Source organism: Myxine glutinosa, chromosome 3 (assembly GCF_964187855.1).
Source record: "Myxine glutinosa chromosome 3, kmMyxGlut1.1, whole genome shotgun sequence".
In the NCBI taxonomy this organism is placed as follows: Eukaryota; Metazoa; Chordata; class Myxini; order Myxiniformes; family Myxinidae; genus Myxine; species Myxine glutinosa.
In genome coordinates this window covers 195,249,068-195,272,808 of record NC_136263.1, presented here as the reverse complement: position 1 = coordinate 195,272,808, position 23,741 = coordinate 195,249,068, and the positions used below count along the sequence as shown (strand labels likewise).

The 23,741-nt window shown below is 49.4% G+C and overlaps 1 protein-coding gene across 2 annotated transcripts; it reads right to left on the bottom strand.

Annotated features, from left to right (window-relative positions):
• Nucleotides 1-1,263: 1,263 nt before the first annotated feature.
• Nucleotides 1,264-16,755, bottom strand: LOC137422904 (R-spondin-3-like). Of its 2 annotated transcripts, none has more exons than XM_068109561.2 (5): nt 16,129-16,755; nt 13,740-13,919; nt 13,482-13,631; nt 4,135-4,338; nt 1,264-2,856 (listed from the first exon to the last, which is right to left on the bottom strand). In XM_068109561.2, exons 1-5 carry the CDS (start codon nt 16,229-16,231, stop codon nt 2,720-2,722), a joined length of 774 nt encoding a protein of 257 aa, XP_067965662.2. In that variant the 5' UTR covers nt 16,232-16,755; the 3' UTR covers nt 1,264-2,719. The 2 variants fall into 2 exon arrangements, with proteins under 2 accessions (XP_067965662.2, XP_067965661.2); XM_068109560.2 differs by having other exon boundaries at nt 13,473-13,631; nt 16,129-16,752.
• Nucleotides 16,756-23,741: the final 6,986 nt, after the last annotated feature.

The window sequence follows — 23,741 nt, the reverse complement described above, 5'->3', positions numbered from 1 at the left end:
ATGGATGGTGTGTAATTTACAGGGATTTATGGATTGTATGGATGGTGTGTAATTTACAGGGATTTATGGATTGTATGGATGGTGTGTAATTTACAGGGATTTATGGATTGTATGGATGGTGCGTAATTTACAGGGATTTATGGATGGTGTGTAATTTACAGGGATTTATGGATTGTATGGATGGTGTGTAATTTACAGGGATTTATGGATGGTGTGTAATTTACAGGGATTTATGGATTGTATGGATGGTGCATAATTTACAGGGATTTATGGATGGTGTGTAATTTACAGGGATTTATGGATTGTATGGATGGTGTGTAATTTACAGGAATTTATGGTGTGTAATTTACAGGAATTTATGGATTGTATGGATGGTGTGTAATTTACAGGAATTTATGGATTGTATGGATGGTGTGTAATTTACAGAGATTTATGGAGTGTGTGGCTTGTACGTAATTTATGGTGATTTTATGGAGTGTGTGATGATGTGTAATTTATGGAGTGTGTGATGGTGTGTAATTTATGGAGTGGGTGGGTGTGTAATTTATGGAGTGTGATGATGTGTAATTTATGGAGTGGGTGGGTGTGTAATTTATGGAGTGGATGGGTGTGTAATTTATGGAGTGTGTGATGGTGTGTAATTTATGGAGGGTGTGATGGTGTGTAATTTATGGAGTGGGTGGGTGTGTAATTTATGGAGTGGGTGGGTGTGTAATTTATGGAGTGGATGGGTGTGTAATTTATGGTGATTTTATAGAGTGTGTGATGGTGTGTAATTTACGTAGTGTGTGATGTTATTTACAGTGATTTTATGGAGCGTGTGATGGTGTGTAATTTATGGAGTGGGTGGGTGTGTAATTTATGGAGTGGATGGGTGTGTAATTTATGGAGTGTGTGATGGTGTGTTTTTTATGCTGATTTTATGGAGTGCGTGATGGTGCGTGTAATTTACGTAGTGTGTGATGTGTTATTTACGGTGATTTTATGGAGCCTGTGATGGTGTGTAATTTACGGTGATTTTATCGTGTGTGATGGTGTGTAATTTACGGTGATTTTATCGTGTGTGATGGTGTGTAATTTATGGAGTAGATGGGTGTGTAATTTATGGAGGGTGTGATGGTGTGTTTTTTTTATGGTGATTTTATGGAGTGTGTGATGGTGTGTGTAATTTACGTAGTGTGTGATGTGTAATTTACGGTGATTTTATGGAGCGTGTGATGGTGTGTAATTTATGATGATTTTATGGAGTGTGATGGTGTGTAATTTATGGAGGATGTGATGGTGTGTAATTTATGGAGGGTGTGATGGTGTGTAATTTATGGCATGTGATGGAGTGTAATTTATGGAGTGTGATGGTGTGTAACTTATGGAGTGTGTGATGGTGTGTCATTTAACATGGAAGGTGCAATTTGTGTGAATGTCGGTGATATACGCATTTATTTTGTCCAATTCCAATTGAATTCATGTGGAGTTTTCATCTCACTTTGGTTTAAATTTCAATTCCATAAATCCCCTCTCAGTTCTGATTAAAGTAAGAAACGACGGAATTTATGACATCATGTGCTTGAGAGGTACAGGTAGTGTACAAAAAATGGAAACACCAATAAAATTCCACCAGTCTGGAATTGTGCAGGAGGGATGCGGCATTCTTCTTCCATGAGAAAGTGAATTACTCACACCTGTTTGATGCAAGTGGAAAACCTTGTCTCAGGCGTTGTTCCAGAATGTCCCAGAAATGCTCAATTCGGTTCAGATGTGGTGACCGAGAAGGCCATGACGTATCGATAACATCAGTGTCATGCTCATCAAACCATTGGGTGGCCACACGTGCATTGGGGGGGGGGGGGGGGGGCTTCTCTTATAGCCACGCTAGCCAAAGTTATAAGTAAACAGGCCTGTGCAGCATTTTTATACATGACCCTAAGCATGCTGGGATGTAATTTGCTTCAATAACATATGGGCCACACATGTGTGAAAGCAGTTGCGTTGTGTCCCTCATTTACCCAGGTGTTTCCATTTTTTGTCCACTACCTGTCGTTCCAGCCATTCATAACAGGGTACATGACGGAATGCGTCTGACACGCTACGCACGGCCATTCTTTCAACAGGTACTTGAAGCATGAGGACTCACAAAGAATATAAAGTAAAATTAAATAAAAACAATTAACATAAAAACCACGGAAATAAACACTGTCAGGTATTAGAGCTGAGTGTGCGCACGTATGTCATGTGCACGTGTGTACGCATGTGCGTGTCGCACTGTATGATGTGTGTGGAATGTGTGTGGAATTCCTCAAGTTGTGTGTGGAATCTTGCAATACCTCACATGCCAATTGTGGAGGCATCTCTGGCGAAGCTTCCCTAAAGGCACCTGAATACTTGTTCCATGAAACCATGTGCCAAATGTCCAGGGTTGGACCTTGACAGGTGAGGCATGGAAATTCCAATATGTTTTTCTTTCTCATCTCAGGAGTCATACACGTGTCACAGACGAGTCCCACCAATCCCAATCGACTTGCAGGAGTCGTAAACCGTGGCCTGGTACACCGTTTTGTCCATGTCCACCACACCTGGTACACCATTTTGTCCACACGCCCAAGCATTTTTCCATGTGAGCCAGTGAAGGCAACTGAAGTCCTTATGTCCACACCGGGAGGGCTTGGCATTCCCAATGTCACGTGGTCCTGTCCGGCTGGACTTGGGTGGACCTCAGATGTTCTTAGACCGTTGAAGTGCTCGTATATGCTGCAGTAGTCGATGGGGATTGCCTTCGCCCATTTCTCCTTCTCTTCCCCTTCCTCCTCGAATCCCTCCTTCGATTTCTCATTGCTTTCGACCTTCTTTTGTCGTTTTCACCTGAAACGGAAGGGTCACGTGGTTAGCGCAGTACACAAGCAATTTCCAGCGTCAGGTGCATTTGTGTGATCCTTCCAGGTGTTTCACAACGGTTGTCATGCATTCCTTGCAACCAAAGTAAATATGGCCTATTTTTTTTTTAATGTATCCGCCCCGAAGGCGGCCGGAGGCATTATGTTTTCGGGTTGTCCGTCCGTCCTTCCGTCCTTACGGGCTAAACCTCGTTTTTCTCAGCAACCATACATCCGATTGAGACGAAACTTTCAGGGGAGTGAGTGACACCGATGCAGAATGTTTTTCTCATAATTGTGACGTCATAGGTCACATTGTATGGCAGCCACCGTGGAATAAACGCAAATATATAAAAAAAAATCTCGGAAACCGCTGAATGGAAAAATTTGAAACTTGGCACGTTGTCAATACTCCCAATGGGGAACAAAACCATGATAATGATGACATCAGAGGTGAAGTGGTATAGAACCACCTTTAGAGGCCATTTTTCCCCGCATGGCGGGGTTTGGTCTATTTCGGGCACCATGGTGCCCTTTATGAAGCAATGTTTTCTGGCCGGATGCCCTTCCTGCCGCCAACCTTGTTAGTCGCCTCCTGCGACACACAGGGAATTACCAGTGAACTGGTACTCAATTTGCCGACCTCGGAAGGATGACAGGCTGAGTCAACCCCCCTGGCGTTAATTCAGCGATCGACCGGGATTCAAACCCAGGATCCCAAGCTGGCCCCCCAACCGCTAAGCCAACACCAACAAGTGGTATACCAGCCATAAATGTTTTAATCAAATTCTTTATCCTAAAAATCTGAAATTGCATGCACATGATCTATGTATGACCCATTTTTATTGAAATATTAAACTTATGACATCATCACTTATGACATCAAAAGCTGTTTTTAGTGGATTATTAGGCACAGGAGTTGTTTTGGCCTAGACATGCACTCGGTCAAAATAGTCCAATAAATAAATGGCAGACATTTGAAATGAAAACCACTTTTGATTCATTCAGAGTTGTCAAATGTACCAAGGTATCTTTTTTTTAAATCAAACACGCACACACCTTATGCCTTGGAGCGCATTCTGGTTTGGATTATGGAAGCCTCAGGTGGGTGTTTTTCACCTGGTCCTTTTGAAGATCAGTCGAGTACGTATTTAAAAGGTATAAGATACCATAATTGGCAGTATGTGAAGTTATTTTGGTATGAGCAGGATGTTGAGTAAAGCAATGTGCTACAAGACGGTTGTGATGATCACCTGCGTGTACTTACTTGCAGAGCAGCGTGGATGTCCCAGACGACACCCTTTGGTCTGCCTCGCTACGGGACAGGTGCGGGATTTGGAATCGAGAATCTCCATCACGTTCCGAGTTCGGAACTTCTCCCCGCGTTTCCTGCACCCTTGCCTGCTCTTTAGGCAGGGTCCCCATTCTGACCACTGTCCAGCAACGCAGTCTCCCTCCTCTGTCGGGACAGCTAGGGACCCAAGAAAACACGGTTTTAGAAACATTCTTATTTTACAGTGTCTCAGGCTCATGGAGAAACATCAACATTCATCACATGCAGCTTGAGGACATTATGAGCCTTCAGTGTAGTTTTACATCAATTACAGCATTAGTAGTGAATGTCAAACCAAAACAACATGGGATTTGTGCATGGTGAGCCACTTCCTAAGATGCGGCTCATCCCGCATTACACACGGAGAATGCTCCACCATCGCGATCCAAAAATTCCTGAACTTTCTACAGAGCCCCCTTTGAAGTGTTTTGTGAGGGTGTTACTAATTTCTCTGCCTCCATCGACTGTTCTTGTAAGTGTTCAGTTCAACTTGTCCAGGTAAGAGAAATGGTTTGAATCCAATAACTTTATAATCCAGCCACATAAGGACAACAGCAATTGTAATGCCAAAACACATGCACACAAAGGCTGTAGTAGCCCAGATGTTTGGGAAATGCGTTTGGGAATGGTAGGGAGCTGGAAACATTCGGGAACTAGAGTGGTGAAGTGTTTGGGAACTGGGGAGTAATGGAGACACATTTTAGAACTGCAGAGCGATGGAGATATGTTCATGAATTTGACTGCGGAGTGGTGGAGACATGTTCGGGAACTGTGTCGTGGAGTGACGGACACTTGTGGAGCATAGGAGATGCATTCGGAAATGGTGCAGTGGAGTATATGTGTTTGGGAACCATGGCAGAGCGGTGGAGATAGATTTGGGAAGCATACCACACAGCAGGGGATCAGCAGCATGGGAGTGAGGGATACGCTTTTGGAAATAATGTCAGGGCACAGTGGAGACTCGTTTGGGAACCTCGCCATGTTGCAGTGGAATCATGTTTGGAAACCATGCCGAAGAGCGGTTCGGACAGTGCCATGCAGCAGTGGAGTCTCATTTGGGAACCGCACCCAGGAGCGGTGGAAACGTGTTTGCGGATAGTCCTGTGCAGCACTGAAGAAGCGTTCAGGAACTGCACCTGTGGAGCGTTGGAGTTGTGTTCGAGAAAGATGCCATGGAGCATTGGAGACACATTCGGGAACCATACTATGGAGCATTGGAGATGGTTAAGAACCACGCTGCAGCGTGGTGGAGGTGCATTCAGAAATGATGCCATGGAGTAGTGCAGATCTGGTCATGGACCACACTATGGAGTGTTGGAGACATATTCAGGAACCACACTATGGAGCGTTGGAGACACATTCAGGAACTACGCCACAGTGCATTGGAGACCCGTTCAGGAACAATGCCACGGAACATTGGAGACCCGTTCAGGAACGATGCCACAGAACATTGGAGACCCGTTCAGGAACGATGCCACAGAACATTGGAGACCCGTTCAGGAACGATGCCACAGAACATTGGAGACCCGTTCAGGAACTAGGCCACGGAACATTGGAGACCCATTCAGGAACAATGCCACGGAACATTGGAGACCCATTCAGGAACAATGCCACGGAACATTGGAGACACGTTCAGGAACGATGCCACGGAACATTGGAGACACGTTTGGGAACCATGCCACGGAACATTGGAGACACGTTCAGGAACGATGCCACGGAACATTGGAGACACGTTCAGGAACGATGCCATGGAACATTGGAGAAGCATTTGGGAACTGTGCCATGGAGCATTGGAGAAGCGTTTGGGAACTGTGCCATGGAGCATTGGAGAAGCATTTGGCAACCATGCCAGGGATGATTGGAAAAGCGTTTGGGAACTGTGCCATGGAGCATTGGGGAAGCGTTTGGGAACTGTGCCACACAGAGCATTGGAGAAGCATTTGGGAACTGTGCCAAGGAACATTGGGGAAGCGTTTGGGAACTGTGCCACGGAGCATTGGAGAAGCATTTTGGGAACTGTGCCACGGAGCATTGCGGAAGCGTTTGGGAACTGTGCCACGGAGCATTGGGGAAGCGTTTGGGAACTGCGCCACGGAGCATTGGAGAAGCGTTTGGCAACCATGCCAGGGTTGATTGTAGAAGCATTTGGGAACTGTGCCACGGAGCATTAGAGAAGCGTTTGGCAACCATGCTTGGGATGATTGGAGAAGCATTTGGGAACTGTGCCACGGAGCATTGGAGAAGCATTTTGGAACTGTGCCACGGAGCATTGGAGAAGCATTTTGGAAACGCCTTCCGGAACTGCTCCACAGTCGTTCAGATACTGCGTTACAGAGCGTCGGTGATGCGTTTGGAAACAGTGCATTGGTGAAGATGCATTCAGGAACCATGAGGCAGTGCAGTAGAAACGCGTTCTGGAATGGTGAAGCATTGGAGACACGTTTGGGAACAACGCTGTGGAGCGGTGGATATGTGTTCAAGAACTGCTCCATGGAGCAGTGGAGACCTGCTCTGGAAGCACACCACAGAGCAGTGAGTGACGCGATTGTGAACTGCTCCACAGAGTGTTGGAGATACATTCAGGAACCCCACTGCAGAGCAATGCTGACAGGTTCGGCAACTGAGCTGCAGAGAGGTGGAAATATTTTCGGGAATGGTGCTGCTGAGCATTTGAGAGGTTTTTGGAAACAGTTCTGTGGAGCGGTGGAGATGCCTTATTTAAATGTGCCGTGGATTGGTGCAGACTCATTCATGAACAATGCTGCCTTGATCCTGTTCAAAGCCTCACCGCGCTTATACTTTGTGAAGAAAACGGTTTTACGGTTCTGTTTAAATATGTTAAAAACTTTCACCTGCAGTGTCTTATTCAGTTGTTTATTACAACATGCTGTTTTTCTTCCTATTTAAAAGGCTTTTTTCAATTTCCTCTTCAAATCATTTCACATCAAAAAAATATTCAATCTCTTACAGTCATTCCTCCCTACATTTTCGAAACTCACCTTCATTCCACCCCTCCTCTATCGTTCTCAAACGGATCTCTGACTTGAAAATCACAATAAACCCAGTTTGTAATAAATGTTTGTTTTTCATCAATCGTCCACTTTCTAAACTCCCCCCTCACTCCTCCCCTCCTAAACTCCACCCCACCCTTCCCTTTCACAACTCAGCCCTCACCCCTCCCCTTCAAAACAACCCCCCCTCCCCACCCCTCCCATTCAAATCTCCCCCTCTACAATCTCTCTCCAAATCTCCCCCCTACCACCTCCTCCTCAAAGCTGCCTCCTCCCCAATTCCTGTCCCTTCCATCTCATACCTCCACCTCCTCCAACCTTCGACTATGCTCTGCCCTCCCCCACCCCCAAAACAACACCTCACTGTGCCTCTTCCCATCACCATCAAACCATTTGTCCTCCTCATCTTTCGCTTTCTCCTAACTCTTCTGCAATCTCCGACATACTATCAACAGCTCTCCCTACCTCCCCCTCTCACCCATGTTACCCTCCCCCTCCCCTCCCCTGTCATGTATCTGATGCTCCCCCTCCCTCTTCCTTAACGGTATGGACCTCAAATATCGGGGCCTTCGCTCAAACCTGACTGATCTCTCCATACAGGTTGCTTCTGACAAACAAAATGTAATCTGCTTAACAGAAACTTTCCTCCTTCAAGACGTCTCTTATTCTTTAATATCTCTTCCTGGTTACTCCCTCCTCCGGTATGATAGACCTGAGCCTCATCCTGGAGGTGAGGTTGCTATCTTTATAAAAAAACTCTCTTCCTCACTCTCCTTGCACTGCCCTCTCTCCAAACACCCCTAGGAGTACCTCTGGCTACGGCCTCCTCTCCGCTCCCACCTTTTGTTCATATGTGTTCTGTACCATCCTCCAAACAGTGATGACTCCATTTACATTTCGCTGTCTGACAACATGGACCAACTTCTATCAACTCATCCCAACTCTCTCTTCCTCATACGTGGTGATTTCAATTGTCATCATGCCAGCCATGGCATCTCAGCAAAGGACTTCTGTGACTCACTGGGATTGACACAATCTCTCAATTTCCCGACCCAGATCTCAGCCAATGGAGTATCTTCTCTTGTAGACTTGGTTATGACTAACTTCCCTGCAAACGTCTGCTGCTCTTCTGCTCCAATCGGTTCTTCTGATCATTTCCTTGTTAAAGTGGACATCTCTCTGGCCATTCTCAGAAAGCCTCCTCAGTGTCGGGGAGTCTGGCATTTCACTCAGGCCTTCAACTTCAACAACGACTGGCATGGCCTTCAAGCAACCATCAATCGTCTGGACTGGTCTCCCATTGCTACTGCCTCTGACAGCAACTCTTCCTGGGAATTCTTCCAAAGTAAATTACTCTTTCTCATGCACAGATTTATCCCATCTCGTCTTCAGTTGTCATACCCTTCCTCCCATCCATGGTACACTGAAGCTTGTGGTGAGGCAGTTGCCATGAAGCAACTTGCCTTCACCTCATGCAAGGCAAATCCAACTGAAGGAAATCTCAGTTCCTTTCACAAAGTTCAAAACAAGTTTGTGTCTACCCTCAGGAGAGCCAGGAAACACTATCTCTCTACTCTCAAGACTGAACTCTCAAACATGTATCACTCCTCCAAATCTTGGTGGTGTCTGGTCAAATCTGCTTCTGGTGTTTGTTCCCCCTCCATCCCCTCCCTTACCTCAAACGGCTACACAGCTGACTACGCACGTGAAAAAGCTGAATGCCTCAACTCTGTGTTTGCCTCGAAATATTGTGTCCCGAACCCATCTCTCTGTACCCACTCTACCCAGTCGAACGCAGCTGCTCCAGGAATCTGTGTACTCTCCTGACAAGGTGGATAAGTTTTTGTCAAACCTCGACTCTGATTCTGCAACTGGACCAGACGGTCCAGACGGGTCAAGTTCCCAAAAGGTCCCAAAATCCTGCTCTGCCACTCTATCTCACCCTCTCTCTGTTCTCTGCACCCTCTCTTTTGCTCAAGGTCATCTGCCATCAGCTTGGAAATCAGCAAACATTACCGCTTTACACAAAAAGGTGCAAAAACAGATCCTTGCAACTCCAGACCAATAGGCTTGCTCCCAATTATCAGCAAGGTCATGGAATCCATCATCGCTTCTGACATCAAATCCTTCCTCTTCTCCAATGGCTTGATCTGGGATCATCAATTTGGATTCAGACCAGGTCATTCTACTCTGGACACGTTGCTTCTGCTGTCTCAACAATGGATGGAGGTCCTCAATGCCAAACAGGATATCAGAGTTGTCGCCCTTGACATATGACGTGCCTCCGATACGGTCTGGCACCCAGCTCTGCTCTCCAAACTCTCCTCCTACGGTATCCATGGAAATCTCCACACATGGCTTGTGGACTTCCTCTCTGGTCATAGTCAACATGTAGCCCTGAATGGATTTCTCTCATCTCCCCTTCCTGTTCAGGCTGGAGTTCCCCAAGGCATTGTTCTGGGCCCAATGCTTTTTATGATCTTCATCAATGATCTCTCCGACTCTCTGGAAAATCCTCTATCTCTTTGCTGATGACTCCACTCTCTACCGCTCCATACCTCATCCCTCAGATCGGCAGTCTGCAGCCTCCTCACTCTCTGCAGACCTGGACAAAATCACAGACTGGTCAAACAAGTGGAACATGTCTTTCAATCCTGACAAATCTCACACTCTCACTCTGTCTCTCTAAAAAGACCGTCTGGACAACCCTCCCATCTACTTTCTGAGCAATCCTCTCAAAGAAGTTCTGTCGCTCAAGCTTTTGGGTCTCACTATCTGCCATGATCTTTCCTGGGAAAACCACATTTCCAAGCTGGCCTCCAAAGCCAGTCGCCGACTGGGTATCATCCGTCATGAGAAGTCCTTCCTTGGCACACCTGAGCTCCTCACCACATACAAGGCTTTCATCCACAGCTCAATGGAATGCTGTTCTCCCTTCTGGGCTGGTGCTCCTGCCTCACACCTAGCTCGTCTTCACGCTGTTGAAACCAAAGCTTTCAGAATCATTGGAATCTCCCACGATGAAGCTAACTCCGAGGACCTTTCACTCACTCACTGCAAGCAGGTTGGTGGTCTTTCTGTCTTCTTCCGACTTCTCTCTGGCCTAGCCCTCCCCCCCCCCCCCCCCCCAGCCCTGTCTGTGCTCTGTTCTCCCCCCCCCTCCCCACCTCCCCCCCCCCCCCCCCCAATATTCCTACAGGTCGCCCAAGATCTGCCAGCAACCCTCTTATGGTTAAACTGCCAAAATCAAGACTCTCTGCTCACCTTCACTCCTTCATTCCTCTTTTCTCCCGCCTCTGGAACAAAGTCCCTCACTCTATTCAATCCCACTCCACCCTCCAGGTCTTTAAAACAGCTGTTCACCACCATCTCTTATCTTCCCCCATTCAAAACCTTGATCTTTTCTACCCCCGTTAATTCACCCCAGATCCACCTTTTTGAAATTTCGACCTCTTTCCTGGAAGTCCTGGCAGTGTCCATGTGTTTTATACCTCTCCCATGCCCCCACCCCCCTTCCCGTGCCTCCTCCCCCCAAGCCCTCTCCCTCCCACAGATCTCCCGATGTCCCTGCTCTCAAATGTTGTACTTGTGTGCTTCCCTCTCTCTCCCCATATTTTATGTTTTATGTGTCAGTTTGTCTTTTTGTGATTAATGTTAGCTCTTACACGAGCCTCGATCTTGTATACAAAAAAAAAAGAAGTGTTCCGGCTTTTTAGAGTGATCTGACTGCTCCTTTGATGAGAAGCATGCCCTTGTTATCGGTGGTGAGAACTAAAAACAGAGTTTGGACGAAGTTGACTGATGGCCTGAGAACAGGTCTGAAAATCGATACAGTTTATGGGTAAAAACACTTAGGGACTTTCTAAATACCCAACGACATGAACATTCTGGGACGGAGGCAGCTGATATTAAATGAGAAAAATTATTTGTGTTCAAGTCCAATTATAATCACCCCGAACCGACGATATTTTTGACATTTTGTTTGATTTATTTGTTTTTGTCAACCAATTGAGATTTATTACCCTCGCCAGAGGAGAGGGTATTGCATTTGAGTCCGTTTGTTTGTTTGTCTGTTTGTCTGTCTGTCCGCACAGAATAAATACGATTTTCTCTGCAACGGTTGGTCCGATTGACCGGAAATTTTCACCAAAGATGCAACTCCACCTGTATAATTTTTTTATGATAATTATGACGTCATACGTCACGTGGTTCGGCCTCCATCTTGGAAAAATCGAAAAACTTTGCACCTTTATATCTCGGAAAGCACTGAATGGAAAAAATTGAGACATGGCTCATTGTAAAGAACTCTCCATGGGGAATAAAATATGTTAATGATGATGTCGTAGGTGCCTCCATTATGACGTCATAATTCGACAAGTACAAAACTTCATCCAATCAAGATGAAATTTCTTGAGTGCTATGTCGGCATAAACTGGTGGAGAAAATAAAATGATGATTACGTCATCGGTCACGTGTTCCGGCCGCCATCTTGGAAAAACCGAAAAAATTTGCACCTCCATATCCCCGAAAGTGCTGAATCGAAAAAATTGAGACATGGCTCATTGTAAAGAACTCTCCATGGGGAATAAAATATGTTAATGTCATAGGTGCCTCCATTATGACGTCATAATTGGACAAGTACAAAACTTCATCTGATCAAGATGAAATTTCTTGAGCATAATCTAGGAATAAATGAGTTTAGAAATTTTTTTATGATGACGTCATCGGTCACGTGGTTCGGCCGCCATATTTGTTTTAACACAAAAGCCTTAAAAACCACTGAAAATACATCCTGGCGAGGGTTTGCAATCTCTGATTGCTCTTTTTCTTGTTTGTTTTGTTATGTCAACCAATTGAGATCTAAAGTCCCTGTATATAGTCCCGACAACTTGCAATTAGAAACCATTTTGTTTCCATCATGCGCAGCGCACCGAACCTGCTTCCATTGTGTGTCTAGCATAATGTGTCCGTTTTCTAATCAAACTGTCTTTCTCTGACCCCAAAAGGGAAATCATATTATGTAATTATTTATTTTCCTTCATCCATCGTGTCTGAATAAGCATACAATCAGACAGGATTTATTTAACCTTAAAACATATATAAGAAACGGCGGCAAAATGAAGTGTAATGCGCTGGTGCAGGTTCACACTGAGTAAAGGTGCCTAAATCCAGGTGTACAGAGCGTATGAATAGAAGAAAGACATACAGAAAGTCTAAAAAAAAAAACACCTTTAGAGGCCATTTTGCGATTTTGGATTTAGAGGCCAAACAAGAAGTGACAGATGGAGAAATTTGAAAGAAGTGGAAGAAGGAAAGTGAAAGACAGAGATGGAGGCACAACATCCAAGCTGGATGCGTACACCATCAAGAGAGCAGAGAATTGGAAAAGATAACAATTTTGAGTGAAAAAAGAGAAAGAGCTTGAGAATGTTGATTGGTTTGTGCTCTGCTTGAACTTGGCTCCTTGACGAGAGTGATACTAGGTGGTTTGCCATTGCCTTCCCGGCAGGAATTTGCAATTTGTTCAGGATGCCGATGGTAACTGTCCTATTATTGGCGAAGGACACCGTGGGATATTTAACATCCACCAACTAATGATATCAGACGGTACATCCGGCTTAACGTTTATCCGAGGGACGACACTCACGTTGATGAATCACCCTGCCTGTGAATCCCCGGCATGACGTCATGTCTATCTCTCCTTGCCTAGTGCACAGCGGCGTGTCTGTTGGGCCGACCCAGTGTGCATACGAATCGCCCTGTGGCTCTTACACTTTATCAAATTTTACCTGAATCCAAGATGAGGATTAAATAATTTATTTTAGTGCATTATTCTCCCATGTTGATGTTTTATCATATTTTGCCACCAAAACACCATGTAATCATGTCATAGTAATTATTTTCTTACAGGATGGAACCGACCGATTTATATAGTGGTGAATGGAAACAAAATGGCGCACAGAGATGGATACAAAATGGCGTACACTGACCACGCGGCCTGTATTTTCCAGGCATGTAACGATGCAACTCTCTCTGTATAGGGACTCTAAATGCACCGAAAAGTTTAAAATTCCTTTTTCTATAATCACAGGCAAGATCCCGAGCTTGGCTTTACAGGTAAAGTATGAAGCGGTTAATTTTGTGCCTCCCCTCTGCTCCTCTTACGTACAAGAAAGTCTACAAGTCCCGTCGGCCCCGCAAAGCAATCGAGAGATTAATATCGGTCGATGAACCGTTGTCTGCGAGCCATGCTGCGCGTACCTGCAGTACCTGTTCTCCTGCACTCACGGCTGCGGCTGTTGGCGCTAAAACCTCGAGGACAAGCCTCGTGGCAGGTTCCTCGATGGAGCAAGAAGCCCCCCGTGCAGCTCATGCAGAAGTTCCTGCTGAAGCAGGTGTCGCAGTTGTGCAACTTGCATTCTGATGGAAACGGGCAGAACGACACAGAATATGTCGTTATTGGTCACAACATTTGTAACATTTCACTCATTCTTGTTGTATTCGCTAAAACTCCATTCGTGTACTCACTGTGACAGATGCTGACGCCCCTTCGTCCATGACGCACACCGAAGTAGCCCTCAGGACAGGAGGACAAGCAGCTCCCGACCTGCTGCATGTCCAGACGTTTGAGGTAGATGAAGTACCTTGGCGAACACGTGATGCACCCGTTCAGATCCGAGCATGTGCGACAGCCTTTGGGACAGTTCACTGCAGAACGGGGCGATGACCATCTTATAGCACCATCAACTTCCAGCACGATTACTCACCCGCCCCGCTAACCGCCCGCACGACTAACCACCAGCCAGCACGACTAACTGCCAGCACGACTAACCGCCAGCATGACTACTCACCCGCACCACTAACCGCCAGCACGACTAACCGCCAGCATGACTAACCGCCAGCATGACTAACCGCCAGCACGACTAACCGCCAGCATGACTAACCGCCAGCACGACTAACCGCCAGCACGACTAACCGCCAGCATGACTAACCGCCAGCATGACTACTCACCCGCACCACTAACCGCCAGCACGACTAACTGCCAGCCATCACGACTAACCGCCAGCACGACTAACCGCCAGCATGACTACTCACCCGCACCACTAACTGCCCGCATGACTAACCACCAGCCAGCACGACTAACTGCCAGCACGACTAACCGCCAGCATGACTACTCACCCGCACCACTAACCGCCAGCACGACTAACCGCCAGCACGACTAACCGCCAGCATGACTAACCGCCAGCATGACTAACCGCCAGCATGACTACTCACCCGCACCACTAACCGCCAGCACGACTAACTGCCAGCCATCACGACTAACCGCCAGCACGACTAACCGCCAGCATGACTAACCACCAGCATGACTACTCACCCGCACCACTAACCGCCAGCACGACTAACTGCCAGCCATCACGACTAACCGCCAGCACAACTAACCGCCAGCATGACTACTCACCCGCACCACTAACTGCCCGCATGACTGACCACCAGCATAACGACCAGCACGACCAGCACAACTAACCATCAGCATGACTAACCGCCAGCACGACTAACCGCCAACATGACTAACCGCCAACATGACTAACCGCCAACATGACTAACCACCAACATGACTAACCGCCAGTATGACTGACCGCCAGCATGACTGACCGCCAGTACGACTGACCGCCAGTACGACTGACCGCCAGTACGACTAACCATCAGTATGATGAACCGCCAGTACGACTACCCACCAGTATGACTAACCGCCAGTCCGATTAACCACCAGTATGACTAACCGCCAGTATGACTACCCACCAGTATGACTAACTGCCAGTACGACTATTCACCAGTATGACTAACCACCAGTATGACTAACCACCAGTATGACTAACCACCAGTATGACTAACCGCCAGCATGACTAATGACCAGCATTACTAACCGCCAGCATGACTAACGACCAGCACAACTAACCGCCAGTATGAGTAACCGCCAGCATGACTAACGACCAGCATTACTAACCGCCCGCACGACTAACCACCAGCCAGCATGACTAACCGCCAGCCAGCATGACTAACTGCCAGCACGACTAACCACCAGCATGACTAACCACCAGCATGACTAACGACCAGCACTACTAACTGCCAGCATGACTAACGACCAGCATGACTAACAATCAACATGACTAATGGCCAGTATGACTAACCGCCAGCATGACTAACCACCAGCATGACTTTTCGCCAGTCCGACTAAACACCAGCACGACTAACCGCCAGCACAACTAACCGCCAGCACGACTAACCGCCAGCACGACTAACCGCCAGCACGACTAACCGCCAGCACGACTAACCGCCAGCACGACTAACCGCCAGCACGACTAACCGCCAGCATGACTAACGACCAGCATGACTAACGACCAGCATGACTAACGACCAGCATGACTAATGGCCAGCACTACTAAGCGCCAGCATGACTAACGACCAGCATGACTAACGACCAGCATGACTAACGACCAGCATGACTAACGACCAGCATGACTAACTGCCAGCACTACTAAGCGCCAGCATGACTAACGGCCAGCACGACTAACGACCAGCATGACTAACTGCCAGCACTACTAAGCGCCAGCATGACTAACGACCAGCATGACTAACGACCAGCATGACTAACGGCCAGCACTACTAAGCGCCAGCTTGACTAAGTGTTGTTATCACATTCTGTATATGATGATAGGATGTATAAGTGCGGTGCACGTGTTCGGTGTATGAGGATATGATGTGTAAATGCGGTACTCGCATTCGGTATAGGAGCAAGTATAAGTGTGGTTATACCGTTCAGTATCGGTATAAGTGTGGTACTCATGTTCAGTATATAAGGATGTATATTTGCGGTACTCACATTCGGTATATGAGGATGTATAATTGTGGTACTCACGGCGGGTTTGCCTCCTTGTCCTTGAGACGGTCGACCAGTGATCAAGTGCACGGTCCATGGCGTTTGCACAGACGAGCACCAAGGGTAGTAGATACAGGTGCATGGTGTCGGCCAATCTCACCGACAGCGTACCAGGTGCCGGTACGTGTTTGGGCGACCATATGGTGTTGGTACCTCCCGGATCGTCTCGCCGCTCGGGTGCCGAGGACGATCGCTGCTAGAGCGATGTTACTTCGAGGTGTTAAGCATTCCAGTCGAGACAGCCCAGCACGTATCCTCAGGTATCAAGAATATGGCATGACACGAAATGAAGATCGGACCTCAAGTGGTTTTCATTGCGGACCCTCATCAGGTCTCCAATTCCTTCCGTGGATCCAATTAATGGTATTTGGTAAACCCTCTCCGCGGTATCGATGAAAGTACCGGAGATGTCCTGTCAATGCGTCTTACCTAAACACACCCTCTCCTCCTCCACGCACAGTTATTTTCCCAATGAAGCTGCATTCAAATAACTTGCTGACGTCACACCGTAGATACGTCACAGCTTGGAGTACCCTCGCCGCGTCTCGTCTGCGCTGCCGCAGTGTTAACCGGTAAACGCTCCTGAATATTAACCTCTGGTCTGGGAGGCTCATTCACAAGTCAAAGCCCATGGCTCCCTGCTCCCTCCTCCCTGACGCACCACCTCCCCACAACTCTCCCACACACCCACCCAATCCCATCGAGCTCTGGTCAAACCACACTAAGGGGTGATTAGTAATGCCAGTGGCTCCATTTGAACCAGCAATAAGAAACATTATGATGAGTTTTAAATTATTAATGAAAAGGAATTTGTATTTAAAAATAATAATTTTCCTGTTACCATTCACCAGGCTTTTCACTTCTGGGCACTCCCAAAATGGGAGGATTGAACATAACAATGCTATTATTCTACGATGGGAAAACACAAACACATAGAAATACCAAAAAATAAAATCTGACCTTCTGTACCTTCTGTAATCTGATTCCCTCATATTCATCTTTTGATCTCAAATCCAAATTTCTTGAGTATAACAATAATAACAAATTTGACTTCACTGTTCTAATATTTATGGAGGGCACTACATATATACGTATATAGATATATATATATGAGAGAATGCAGATATATATATATATATATATATATATATATATATATATATATATATATATATATATATATACACACACTAGCTGAGGTACCCGGCTTCGCCCGGTTGAATAAGAATAAGACAAATATATGATGAAAAGAACATGTATATTTTAGAGCAATATCACAGTACATTGCCTACATGACGTTTTGTCAATTTTCAATTTCTCAAAACCTCTGGGTATACAACATTTCTGGTTTTCTTACTTGGTGCCAAGACATAAAGATTGCTTGGTTTTCCAACCCTCGAGCAGCCCACGTACAGCTGGCCATGGAAGTACCCGGCATTGCCGGGCGGGGGAAGGGAGGGGAGGAGGAAGGGGAGGGGAGGGGGAGGGGAGGGGAGGGGGAGGGGAGGTGAGGGGGAGGGGTGAGGGGAGGGGGGAGTGGAGGGGGAGGGGGAGGGGGAGTGGAGGGGGAGGGTGATGATGATGGGAAGTACCCGGCATTGCCGGGCGGGGGAAGGGAGGGGAGGAGGAAGGGGAGGGGAGGGGAACGGGGGGGGGGGAGGGGAGGGGAACGGGGGGGGGAGGGGAGGGGAGGGGAGGGGAGGGGAACGGGGGGGGAGGGGAGGGGAACGGGGGGGGGAGGGGAACGGGGGGGGGAGGGGAGGGGAATGGGGGGGAGGGGAGGGGAACGGGGGGTAGGGGAGGGGAGGGGAACGGGGGGGAGGAGAGGGGGGAGGTGAGAAGAGGGGGGAAGGGGAGAAGAGGAGGGAGGGGGAAGGGGAGAAGAGGAGGGAGGGGGAGGAGGAGCGGGGAGGAGCGGGGAGAAGAGGAGGGAGGGGGAGGAGGAGAGGGGAGGGCGTGGGGGAGGGGGGAGGGGAGGGGGAGGGGAGTGGGAGGGGGGAGGGGAGGAAGAGGGGGGAGGGGAGGGGGGAGGGGGGGCTTCGCCCGGGTTGAATAAGAATAATACAAATATATATTGAAAAGAACATGTATATTTTAGAGCAATATCACAGTGCATTTCCTACATGGCGTTTTGTCAATTTTCAATTTCTCAAAACCTCTTGGTATACAACATTGCTGGTTTTCTTACTTGGTGCCAAGACATAAAGATTGCTTGGTTTTCCAACCCTCGAGCAGCCCACGTACAGCTGGCCATGGGAAGTACCCGGCATTGCCGGGCGGGGGAAGGGAGGGGGAGGAGGAAGGGGAGGGGAGGGGGAGGGGAGGGGAGGGGGAGGGGAGGTGAGGGGGAGGGGTGAGGGGAGGGGGGAGTGGAGGGGGAGGGGGAGGGGGAGTGGAGGGGGAGGGTGATGATGATGGGAAGTACCCGGCATTGCCGGGCGGGGAAGGGAGGGGAGGAGGAAGGGGAGGGGAGGGGAACGGGGGGGGGGAGGGGAGGGGAACGGGGGGGGAGGGGAGGGGAGGGGAGGGGAGGGGAACGGGGGGGGGAGGGGAGGGGAACGGGGGGGGGGAGGGGAACGGGGGGGGAGGGGAGGGGAATGGGGGGGAGGGGAGGGGAACGGGGGGTAGGGGAGGGGAGGGGAACGGGGGGGGAGGAGAGGGGGGAGGTGAGAAGAGGGGGGAAGGGGAGAAGAGGAGGGAGGGGGAAGGGGAGAAGAGGAGGGAGGGGGAGGAGGAGCGGGGAGGAGCGGGGAGAAGAGGAGGGAGGGGGAGGAGGAGAGGGGAGGGCGTGGGAGAGGGGGGAGGGGAGGGGGAGGGGAGTGGGAGGGGGGAGGGGAGGAAGAGGGGGGAGGGGAGGGGGGAGGGGGGGCTTCGCCCGGGTTGAATAAGAATAATACAAATATATATTGAAAAGAACATGTATATTTTAGAGCAATATCACAGTGCATTTCCTACATGGCGTTTTGTCAATTTTCAATTTCTCAAAACCTCTTGGTATACAACATTGCTGGTTTTCTTACTTGGTGCCAAGACATAAAGATTGCTTGGTTTTCCAACCCTCGAGCAGCCCACGTACAGCTGGCCATGGGAAGTACCCGGCATTGCCGGGCGGGGGGAAGGGAGGGGAGGAGGAAGGGGAGGGGAGGGGAACGGGGGGGGGAGGGGAGGGGAACTGGGGGGAGGGAGGGGAACGGGGGGGGGGGAGGGGAGGGGAACGGGGGGGGAGGGGAGGGGAACGGGGGGGAGGGGAGGGGAATGGGGGGGGAGGGGAGGGAACGGGGGGTAGGGGAGGGGAACGGGGGGTAGGGGAGGGGAGGGGAACGGGGGGGGAGGAGAGGGGGGAGGTGAGAAGAGGGGGGAAGGGGAGAAGAGGAGGGAGGGGGGAGGGGAGAAGAGGAGGGAGGGGGAGGAGGAGCGGGGAGGAGCGGGGAGAAGAGGAGGGAGGGGGAGGAGGAGAGGGGAGGGGGAGGAGGAGGAGGAGAGGGGAGGAGGAGGAGGAGAGGGGAGGGGGGAGGAGGAGGGGAGGGGGGAGGAGGGGGAGAGGAGGAGAGGGGAGGGGGAGGAGGAGAGGGGAGGGGGGAGGAGGAGAGGGGAGGGGGGGGAGGAGGAGAGGGGAGGGGGGAGGTGAGGGGGGAGGGGGAGGTGAGGGGGAGGGGGAGGAGAGGGGAGGGGGGAGGTGAGGGGGGAGGGGGGAGGTGAGAGGGGAGGGGGGCAGGTGAGGGGGGAGGGGGGAGGTGAGGGGGGAGGGGGGGAGGGGAGGGGGGAGGGGGGAAGGGGAGGGGAGGGGGAAGGGGGAGGGGAGGGGGAGGTGAGGGGGAGGGGGGGTGAGGGAGGGGGGGTGAGGGGGAGGGGGGAGTGAGGGGGAGGGGTGAGGGGAGGGAGAGGTGAGGGGGAGGGGGGGAGGGGTGAGGGGGAGGGGGGAGGGGAGGAGGGATGGGGGAGAGGGGAGGGGGAGGGGGAGGGGAGGTGAGGGGGAGGGGTGAGGGGAGGGGGAGTGGAGGGGGAGGGGGGGGGAGGGGGAGGGGGAGGGGGAGGGGGGAGTGGAGGGGGAGGGGGAGGGGGGAGTGGAGGGGGAGGGGGAGGGGGGAGTGGAGGGGAAGGGGGGAGTGGAGGGGAAGGGGGGAGTGGAGGGGAAGGGGGGAGGGGGAGGGGTGAGGGGGGAGGGGAGGGAGTGAGGGGGGAGGGGAGGGAGTGGGGGAGGGGGGAGGGGAGGGGGAGGGGAGTGGGAGGGGGGAGGGGAGGAAGAGGGGGGAGGGGAGGGGGGAGGGAGGAGAGGGGGGAGGGGAGGGGGGAGGGGGGGGCTTCACCCGGGTTGAATAAGAATAATACAAATATATGATGAAAAGAACATGTATATTTTAGAGCAATATCACAGTACATTTCCTACATGGCGTTTTGTCAATTTTCAATTTCTCAAAACCTCTTAGTATACAACATTGCTGGTTTTCTTACTTGGTGCCAAGACATAAAGATTGCTTGGTTTTCCAACCCTCGAGCAGCCACGTACAGCTGGCCATGGGAAGTACCCGGCATTGCCGGGCGGGGGAAGGGGGGGAGGAGGAAGGGGAGGGGAGGGTAACGGGGGGGAGGGGAGGGGAACGGGGGGGGGAGGGGAGGGGGAGGGGAGGGGAATGGGGGGGGAGGGGAGGGGAACGGGGGGGAGGGGAGGGGAACGGGGGGGAGGGGAGGGGAACGGGGGGGGAGGGGAACGGGGGGGAGGGGAACGGGGGGGAGGGGAATGGGGGGGAGGGGAACGGGGGGGAGGGGAGGGAGGAGGGGAGGAGGAGGGGGAGGAGGAGGGGGAGGAGGAGAGGGGAGGGGGGGAGGGGCGGAGGAGGGGGAGGGGGAGGGGCGGAGGAGGGGGAGGAGAGAGGCGAGGGGGGAGGGGAGGAGGAGGGGGGGGGAACGGCTAGCTTGGCAAGCGATAGCAGGATTTGTACTTTTATTTTTACCTCAATGAGGGCTATATATATAGTCCGTGATTGGAGCCTTAAAGTTCAACACAAAGTTTTTTTATGAAAAATAATGCAGATGTATAACAATCCACCAATGCAAGTTCAGAAATGAATGCAGATCCTTTACTTTGCGATACAAACGCAATTCCCGCCATTTCCACTCACGATCAAGGCCTCCAGAGTGATCGCGCCTCTTCTTCCTCCTTCAACTTCGTCTCACTTCTTTCACTCAAAATGCACGAAATTCTGCCGCATGAAATTATGTAGAGGCCTCGTCGGGGGGATATAAGGTAGATAAGGAAGGCGTTGTAACAGAAGAATCAAAATAAACGTAGAAGCACAAAAGGAAATTGGAGCTATTCTGGACCCACAGCCAAACCCGACAAACCATTGCAATACACCCCGAATGTCTAGCACCGCCACAAACGACACCATGGAATTGCAGCTGGCGCGGTTTTTTTAAACCATTGATATTAAAATAAAACGCAGCCTAAAACCACCGGGATTTTATGCTGATTCCGAATCTGTGTCCAAAACTTTTCTCCGATGTGTAGTTCTTGAGTTTTAAGCGGACATCCAGACAGACACACATACACACACACACACACACACACACACACACACACACACACACACACACACACACACACACACACACACACACACACACACACTCCTCCTTTATATATAGAGATATATTATATTATACATATTATATTATATATATTATATTATATATATTATATTATATATATTATATTATATATATTATATTATATTTATTATATTATATTTATTATATTTATTATATTATATTATATTTATTATATTATATTTATTATATTTATTATATTATATTTATTATATTATATATATTATATTATATTTATTATATTATATTTATTATATTATATTAATTATATTCTATATATTATATTATATATATTATATTGTTATGAATTTGGGTAGAGTGATATATAGTCAAATAGATCTGTATAGGTGGGTATTCGACTGTCGCGATAGGGAATCTACCTGTAATAAGTTCTATGGTTAGCCGGATGTCGGTATAAGCTGTATTGGTGTCCCCGCCACGAGGGGGCAGGGCGTACTAAGTAGTACATGGATTATGGATAAGATTCCTTTGTTCGTCGTCCCCTCTGTCGCCAAACCTGTGTCCCTTATGGCAATACACACTCACATAGACACTAGGTAGATTCCTTAGAGCACACATTAAATAATTCCCCTCCCTTACAATAAGACTTTGGAAGACATGCAGGCAGCAGCTGCGCAGTATGCTACCATGGGCGACCAAGCATCGAGCAAGGCTGGGAGCCACTCCCAGGAGGACTGTTGATTGGCCAGGGGGATGGGCGGGCAACACCACAGGGCGGGAAGCACTTGGCCAATGGGAGGGCACCAGCGCAGTCAGAACATTCGAGAGGTCGAGAGACGAGGCTCTGATTGGGAACGCGCCAGAATCGACGTCACACGCGAGGTGACAAAAGGACTCGCTGACGACATTTTCTCTCTTGGCGCTGGACCCCTTCATGTTGGAGATCGCCATTCGCCCTCTTTTTGCCTCTATGGTGGACCCATCGTGCTTGCTCTTTCTTTTTGCCTGGACCTTTTGTGCTTCGCTCTTGGAGATCTCTCGGCGCTCGGAGCTCTTAGCTGGTTCGTCGTGGTGCTCGGAGCGAGCGGGACCCCGCGTGTGGCAGACGGGCTGGGAGCAAGGCATGCCGCTGAGCAGACGAGGCCGGGGCCTACCTGGCGGCGTGCGCTCGGGGCCTAGCGGAGCGCGTGATCAGCGGACAGAGGTTTCTTCGCGCCACTGGAGCCTAGACGATTCCGGACGACACACTGCAGACTACTGACAGATAAGACCGCACCCCACAGAACATTACACGACGGGACAGTTATTTTATGTAATTCATTCCATTGTCTCGTATTTGGAAGTCGGTGTGCGGGATCCCGATTTAGGAAAATTATTTATCTTCCGTCGCGTTTCATTGTCTTGGGTTTTAAATAAATCATTCCTTTTGTACATTTTACCTTTCGTGTTTGAGTTCATTAATTTGCAGGATCGAGAGCTGCCGTCGGATTATAGGTACGCGCTTCCGCTGCTTCCCCTTCATTCTTCCTCCCCGTGCTTGGAGTCAAATCCGTATTTGGTCGTCGCCTCCATTAGAGCCGTTTGGTCATCCACGAGCCCTGGTGTTAACCCAAGGAATCGCGCGACAATATTATACTAGGGAGATACCCGTGCTACGCATGGGTGGGAGGCCAAAAGCAAACAGGCAATGCAGATAGGGCGAATGCCAAAGCATGAAACCAATAAATTCCACATTCCTGTAGCACCTTCAGTCGCACATCAGACATGGACAGCAAGTTCGTGAAGGACTTCCATGAAAAACGTACCCGTTCGCAAACAAACGGATATGTTCACGTTATAGAAACATCAAGCGTGGGACCGTGGCGAATTTGCACATGGCGATCCGCGAAGTTCACATTCAGAAAGTAGAAACCATCATGGCATGTCGTCATTCACTTGAACTCGATATCTCTTTTTCATTCCAAACAACATAACTCCAATCACAAATTAATCACAAAATAAACTTTTAACAACATTGTTAATGT